The 8,240-nt window shown below is 32.8% G+C and overlaps 1 protein-coding gene across 1 annotated transcript; it reads right to left on the bottom strand.

The window, feature by feature from the left end:
* Positions 1–1,461: 1,461 nt before the first annotated feature.
* On the bottom strand, positions 1,462–6,660 carry LOC110027835 (nuclear pore complex protein NUP35). Its single transcript, XM_020729431.1, has 3 exons — positions 5,945–6,660; positions 2,877–2,988; positions 1,462–2,324 (listed from the first exon to the last, which is right to left on the bottom strand). Exons 1-3 carry the CDS (start codon positions 6,535–6,537, stop codon positions 1,968–1,970), a joined length of 1,062 nt encoding a protein of 353 aa, XP_020585090.1. The 5' UTR covers positions 6,538–6,660; the 3' UTR covers positions 1,462–1,967.
* Between the last annotated feature and the right edge of the window lie 1,580 nt (positions 6,661–8,240).

The following is an 8,240-nucleotide window of genomic DNA, read 5'->3' as shown; positions in this document are numbered from 1 at the left end:
ACAAATTTGAGGAATTTTAAAAAATCAAAGGTTAAATAAACCAATTTTGAGCACAATCCAACTTATTTATTTGTGTTCACGCGTTCAACATATAATTTATTAAATGTTTGATATTAAATTTAATGATAGCCCATATCAATATAAAAAATTATATAAATAAAATTTAATTAACAACAATTTATTTAATTAAAAAATAATATATTATACTCTAAATCAATAATAATTAAGAATTAATTACTAATTATACAATAATTTATTATTATTTAATATCAACATGTATATTAATTTAAATTAATTCTTTATTATTTTTTAAATTTCAGGTAGTACCATAAATGAGCCATGCACTCGTGAACAACTCAAACAAGAACCCGACTCAATGAATACTCATGCAAGTTTGCTCAAATTAGCACATAAACAAATTTGAGGAATTTTAAAAAATCAAAGGTTAATTGAACTAATTTTGAGTACGATCCAACTTATTTATTTGTGTTCATGAGTTCAACATATAATTTATTTAATGCTCGCTTTTAAATTTAATAATAGCGCAGATCATATATAAAATATTATATAAATAAAACTTAATTAACTACAACTTATTTATTTAAAAAATAATATAATATAATCTAACATCAATCATATTTAGAATTAATTACTAATTATATAATAATATATTATAATTTAATATCAACATATATATTATTTTAAAGCAATTCTTTATTATTTTTTTATTTCAACAAACTAATTTATTAAAATTTATTTATATCATTAAATTATAAAAAAATTTGCTCAATTGCTTATTTATTCAAATTTGTTAAAATCTTATTTAAAAATTTATAAAAGCATCTATTTTCAGCTTATTTAGTCTCCTTCAATTATTATAAATATATCAAATTACACGCACAGTAATTTAAAAATCTAAACAAGCCAAATATAAACATACATATCAAAGCTCAACTTGAGCTCAAACAAAACATAAACTTATAATGCCACCAAGACAAATCTAAACCATGACAAGCTAAATCTAGCCCATGACATATCCGACTGACTCGGCTCGATTACAGCTCAATTCCTCGGCAACAAGAACCACTACGATACTGCTTCCAGTGGCAGCCAAGCTTCCGAAGGAGTTGCAGACCAAAATAAAGCATGCTTTTTAACACATCAAGTTTACATTGAGCACGTCTAAACAAAGACCATGTGATGTGGCACATGCCCAAAGTTTGAGGGCCAAAATATGAATACTTTTGCATCAAAATTAAGAGCCACATCAGTCATAACCTCCACAGCCCAATCATCAGCAAAAGATCTTCAAAAACATGGGGAAAAAAATCAAATTAAAGCGCATTAACAATCAATGTCTTCGCTATACCAGCACAAATATCAAATTAGAATAGGAGGCAGCGTCAACCATGCAAATACGGTCAAACTTCAAAACAAATGCACTAAACTCTAGCCATTAAAGAGCCTCGAAAAAAACCATTTCATTTTGGGTTCCTCGTGCATTCAGTTTCATCAATCTAAGCTAAAGTTAGAAAAAGCCAGCATATGCTACATACCTTCCGTCTTGATTGAACTAAATTCAGAAAATTTCAACTCTATAAGAGATTAAACAAAAGATTGTTAAATGACTAAATTTATAAGAGGGAAGCTATCGGCTTTAGGATTGATTATAATGAAGACTTCAGAACAGCTACGAGTGATAAACAGTCTTCTGTAACTAGTCCCAAGCTGAAGACTTGCCCATTCAGCAATACTTCCAATCTCAAAAAAATAAGGAACCCAAATACTAGTGGCTCTTCATCAAATCAATCCCAACAGATGATGAACCTCAGATTAAACTGACACAAATAACATCCTACCTTATCAGCTTGCGGTCTTAAGCTGCATCTTTTGCAAAATAATCACACAGCTCTATGTCAGAATCGCCGGAAAGGTAGCAGCAACAAAATACTGAAGGGAAAGAATTTCTATATTCCGAACATCAAGTCCATGACTTTGGACACAACCGACTTTGCAGGAGAAGCAATAGCTCCAGTTGAACGTTGTCCCTTGCCATCAGTGGCAAAAGCACCACCACCATTAAGATGGGTGTTAGGTCGAGCAGTGACACCGATACCACTAGCAGCAATTGAGGAACTTGTGCTCCTACCATACGTAGTGCGAGGAGAAAAAGAAGGTATCAGTAAGCTGGCATGATTACTGCTGTTGAGTCTCTCATCCAGGTACTGCCGCTGGGCATAGTCCACTGGTTTCACACCGATTATCAGAACACTGTTTATTTGTGCACCATTCTTGCCAAGTGCTCTCCGGGCATCATAACGATTCTGAACAGCATAAGAAAAATAATATTAGACCGAAGATATTTTTTGCTGATAGTGAAGATATTTACATGATAAATTTTGGCATTGTGCTGACTGCTAGCTAGCACTCCTCAAAGTCTACCCGAGCAAGTAATTTTGGGAAGCATGTGCATTTTGTTCGTAATTGTGGAGATTGTAAAGTTGAGAACTTTATCTAATATTCGAGGCAAATGAAAATGTCCCTTACTCCGTCAAGGAAATAGATATATAGTTGAGGAAATTACATTTATGAAACTGACATATAATATGTTAACAAAATTAGTATTTGAATATTTATATTTAGGAGAATACCATTCAAATCATAAAATACACAGTAAAATCATCAACTTCTATTCTGAATGGTTTGCAAAATCTTATACTCAAATTCATGGCCTTTGGTTTACTTTAAACGGTTGATGTTTGTTCTAATAATATAAAAGATTTTGAAAATACAAGCGTATAAAGTTATCTCTTCAAAACTGCGGAACATGCAGAAAGCCAGCCATCCATAAAACCTGAATTTGGAAAGAAAAGTACCTGGTAGAGAATATGCATCCAGTTTGCATCCCTAGGACCAGGGAGGTGCTTCAATATTGTACCACACTTTTCAAATTCACGAAGCACCAAGTTGGTATCACCTGGAGCGAATCTGGTTGAGACAAGGAAACGTTGTGTATTTATCACCAAAGTTAAACGCTAAAATCATCACGTATAAAAATATAAAAAAAACAGGTGGATTAACAACAAGAAAATAACAAATTAATGAAAATACTTAATATTGAAGACAATGTGTAGAATACTAGAATATAGCTACCAAAATAATCATTAAATTACCAGTCTATCAGCTACCAAATGAATTTTAAAACATGGCATGAAAACTGATCAACAAAAAGGCCAGTGACACTCCCGTCATGCAATTCGTAACAAAAAAAATCGATTGAAACAGCAGAAAAGAAAATTAGCAATCATGATGAACAAAATTCCTTTTATGGCAGATCTCAGACATACAAAAAGAAGAAAAAGCTCCCAGTAAAAAATAATATTAAAAAAAAAACTCCGTTTATATGTAGATGATCATTTTGACAAATATTGAACAACTTCATTAGCATTATAACAATCTACTTTAAGCTGATTTAAAGAATAATCATTCTCTATTCATTTATTCTAAGAGTTGCAAGTAAGGGAATTATTGAGTTTACATAAAGCAAGCTGCCTTCAGCTCAAATGTAGTTAAAAGGATCAACTTCAATTTCATTTCCAAAATTGACTCCAATAAAATCTTTTAACATGGATAAGATATATTTTCAATTACCAATACACAGACACCCACACGACTCTTTCTTGCACAAGCAAACATGTTTTTCTTGCGCAAGCACACATGTTTTTCATGTGATCATGACTACATGTACAGATATCTACATTGGTGTCAAGTACATATGCATTATCATATATCAAATTGATTTCAAACTAAATCTTGCTGATTTTGAGTGATCCATCTTTGAGTCCAGATAAATTAGTTTGAATTTGAGTCAGTTGAAATCCTAACAATTATCGAGCGAGTGTCAACTTTCAAACAAAATTATCAGTCTCAATAACAAGAGGGCTAGTTTCATTTACTGCAAATTTTTCCACAACTTTTAACCATGAAATCTTTACTCAATTTTTACTTTGTAATTATTTTATAGTAATCTATTCTATATAGCTGATCCATCAATCTCCTTTAAGTTACCTTTTGCTTGAAAAGGAAAAAATAAAAGAAAATACTTCTGCTAATTTGTCATCAATAAAATGACCTCATCCCTCAGTGTAATAACTTCTCAATCAACCTTCAATATTTTTATCATTATTTTATTTTAACAATTTAGTTTTCCACAAGCAATTGGGCTATGGAGAACATTGGTATTTTACCTAAACCCAAATCCATAAACCATAGCTAGTATTACTATAAACTTATAACATTTAATTGCAAATAAGATTCATAATATTTTCCCTATTATCCTATCCTTTTAAATAACATGAATAATGCTAACGAGTAGGTACTAGAAAAAATGGATGATGAGTTAAATGAAAATAATAAGTTAGTTATTGATGAGAAAATTTTGATGTGAAATAATATTTCAAAGGCCATTGGTATTCATGAAAGAAGCTACAATATTCAAAAGTAATCTAAAGGAAAGGAGAAAAAATCTCATGTAAACTGAATATTGCTGCAACAGAACACGAAGATATGAGGTTGAATAAAAAAAAAATTATAAGGACAATAGCGATGAAAAAAATGAGGCTTTTTGTACTTATGATAGCAATAATTATTCTTTAGATTACTAGTTTAATTTCTTACAAAAATTTTACGCAGGAAAAAAATTAATACTATGAATTTTAAATGATTGGGGTTTCGAGCTCTTGAATTTAAGAATCACTTTTGTTGTTTTAATTAGCAAGATGATTTATCTTTCAATATAAATATCTATCAAATATATCTACATTTTAATTAATGATTTTTAATTTTCAATGACATGATTAAAATAGTGTGCACCACACTATGTGTTACATGCTAACTCCATAGATGTATAAGCAAACTGATGTGTTATTTGAAATTAACGACTATGTTCCTTAGGTGCCATTCGATGCAAGAGTAGCAAGTTCATTTCCAAATGATGCACATAAAAAAAGAGAGATATATGGTAATATCATAAATCAAACACATAAAAACTCAATAAGCAACTTTTTATATTTTGTTGATTTTCAAACACTATTACACCCTTGCTTTTTTTCATTTAATTCCTTGTTATCAAATCTATTGCGAGAAAAGTTGCGAGAAACGAAAAACATTGTAATATAAATTCAATACTTACAAATTTCTTTTGGCTAGATAAGACCCAAAATCTTTTTCTCATCAAGTTTTTGACATAAGAAATGTTTGAGTACCTTGGATTTTTAAAATTTGTGGCTCTAATTGATATGCCAACATTTATCGCCAATAAAAATAATGTTTGGTTTAATAAATAGCATTAATTTTAATTTTTAAAAAGGTAAAAATGGTGGATAGTATAAGTGTAGAGTGATGTAAGATCACATGATAGTTTACACAAGCAACTTGAGTGTTAATTTCATAGTCAATTTTTCATTCTGGATTGCAGGAAACATAATTTTTATCATTCTATAGACTTGATAGCCATCTAAAAGGAATCACTAGATGAATCAGTCCTAAATTAGTCATCGTGATAGATATGTATTAAATAAATAATAAAGCTCACAAAATATCCTAAGTTATTCGCCATTTTCTCTGCATCCATCAATACCACCTTTACAAAATTCAATTCATGAAACTGTCATTATAAGATAACTCATCGACCTTAAAATCGTGTCGCAACGACTCTGCATAGCGTACAGACATCACTCCGCAACAGCTGGGAGAACTTCATAAAAACATGGAATCATAAACAAATTTCACTTCGAACACCAGTATTAATTCATTGACAGATAAAAAGGTAAAACCAAGTATCCAATGAAGCACAGCATAAACATACATTTAGATCAACATAATTTCACAAGCTCACATGATAGCTGGAAAAAGGGACGATAGAAAACAAGATGATGGCACAAACCCATAAACAGTAACCCATTCTTCCTCATCCAATGTTTCCATGTGTAGGTTGTTCTTCTGCATCTCCGGCCTAACAGCTTCCGTTAAAGGTGGAAGCATAATTAGAGCTCTTGACTGCACTACACCATCCACTGGAGACCCTCTCCCCTTCTCCTCCTGCTCAGGCTCCACAGCCTTAACGGGCGACCACCAGCTAGAACTTCCGGGACTATGCTGGTGTTGCTGCTTAGCAGCCCGCAACCCACCATTACTCAACACAGAGCTATTCGCTTCCGCCCTGCCACTATGAGGAGAAGATAAATACCCGTGCGAATGCTTTGGTGTCCTCGAACCGGAGCCTAGCTCCGGAGATGTCGGAAACTCGCCGATGTTAGGCTCGGGGGAGAAGTCAACGCGATCCTCCAGTGTGAATACAGGTGGTGGCGGAGGTTCCGATCCGCCTAAGTTTTCGTGCCATAGGGCGGAGACGGCAGCCGCTTGGCCGGGGGTAGTGAATCTCCCGCCAGCGCGATGGATGGAGACCGGCGAGGCGAGGTCGTGGAAGAAGATGGATTGCCTCTCTGATTTAGAGTTTCTCCGCGACGTAGAGCTCATTGTCGCTTCCCAAGTATAGAGAAGAAAACCTAAAACCTAGATAGCGCTGGCGACGGAGGGAGATTGGAGACTGCATAAAAAAGGTTTATTATTTTTAAACTGCGGCCGCAAGTAATTGTTACGGAGAACATTATGCGTGTGTTTGTGTTGTGTGTTAGAGTGAAATTTAATAAATTTCATTTTATTTTTGTGGAAAATATGCTATAAAATTTTCACTGGATCAATAAGATTCAAAATCTTAAATATGCAGTCTTTTGATCATAAGAGCTTCATGATTATTTTACCTCTCATTATCTCGTTAGATTATGATGTTTATAGAACATATGTTTGTAGTTCATTGTAGAACAAAGTCTCTCAAGATGTGAAGCCAGCTCTTTATTTTAAAGGGATGCAAACTGACCCCTAGGCCTGACGTGGGAGAGAATAAGACGATGAAGAACAAATTGATATTTCAAGAGGGGCACAACAGATATTTCAAGAGCAGCAATGAACCAATTTACACTAAGTAAAAATCAAAATTTGATTGCCTCTCATGAGTCTCTCTCAAATAATTTTATTTAATGGCGGAGTAAAAAATTTTCAAATCAATCGTATAAATTTTTTTAAAAAATTCTTAATATTATTCACCTGGTATGGGTCTGGCATTGCCAATTTTATTGTTTTTTTTTATTATTACTTTATTAGAATTTATTAGTTTCAAAGAAAAAAATAATAGTATAGATAAAATATTTCAAATTCAAAATTCAAAATTCAAATTTAATACTCAAATTTTAAGAGTGGTAAATGATTACAACATTATTGATGGCATTACATATTTCTTTTTTAAAAAAATTAATCCATCTCACAACTCAATACGTGTTAATAGGGATCCCAAATCTCAATAATCTATTTTAGATTTAATCTGAATTTTGTGGAGATACTAACATTTTGTTATGATCCAATTACAATAAAATGTTTTGAATGCCTATATTTATGTTCTTGTTGCATGAACTTGACCTATATTCTATCCTTAATGGGAGTGTCATCAAGTTTAGTTTGTGGTTTCACAGTCTTTAGATGACCTTGAATGGTCTAGCATTCACCACTATTGATTCTATGTATGCAATTAACTGCTAGTCTGCCTCGAAGTTTAGCTTACGCTCAGAGTCTGACTTTCCTGTAATCAAGAGGAAAGTGATGAAGACTCTTACTATTAACCATGTTGTTTGACCCCTATCTACTATTGAATGGGTTCCCATATAGAAAGTAGCTGAAGATTTGAGTCATTGTATTTAAAGTTGAAGAATTGCTAGCCCCTAAAATTTAGGTGGGGCTTTACGCCCAATTTTCTCCTCTTCGTAAACCTTAGAGGAGGAACAAGAATTGCAAGATCAGTAGAATGCATGAGTGCCTTTGAAAGAAAGCTTACCTAATGGATATCAAAGCCAAAAATGTGTCTCGTGAGGAGTTACAATCTAATGCACCCCTCTCCTTGGTGAGACCTGATTCACTTAGGGTGGGGGGAGAAGACCTATTAGATCCCTTTATCACCACCCCATGCATTTACCCCATAGTCTAACTCTAATCCTAAGAGGAAGTAACCATACTCTACCCTCTATGATATTTTCTAGGGATGTTTAATAAGGAGGATGCTACTTGCTTTGATATCCTTTGAGCAATGAAGGGTAGGGTCTATAAAACCATCATGAAGGAGATGTGTATTA

Source organism: Phalaenopsis equestris, unplaced genomic scaffold (assembly GCF_001263595.1).
Source record: "Phalaenopsis equestris unplaced genomic scaffold, ASM126359v1 Scaffold000451, whole genome shotgun sequence".
Taxonomy (NCBI): Eukaryota; Viridiplantae; Streptophyta; class Magnoliopsida; order Asparagales; family Orchidaceae; genus Phalaenopsis; species Phalaenopsis equestris.
Note: the sequence above shows the minus strand (reverse complement) of the source record. Positions and strands in the feature narration are given on the sequence as shown.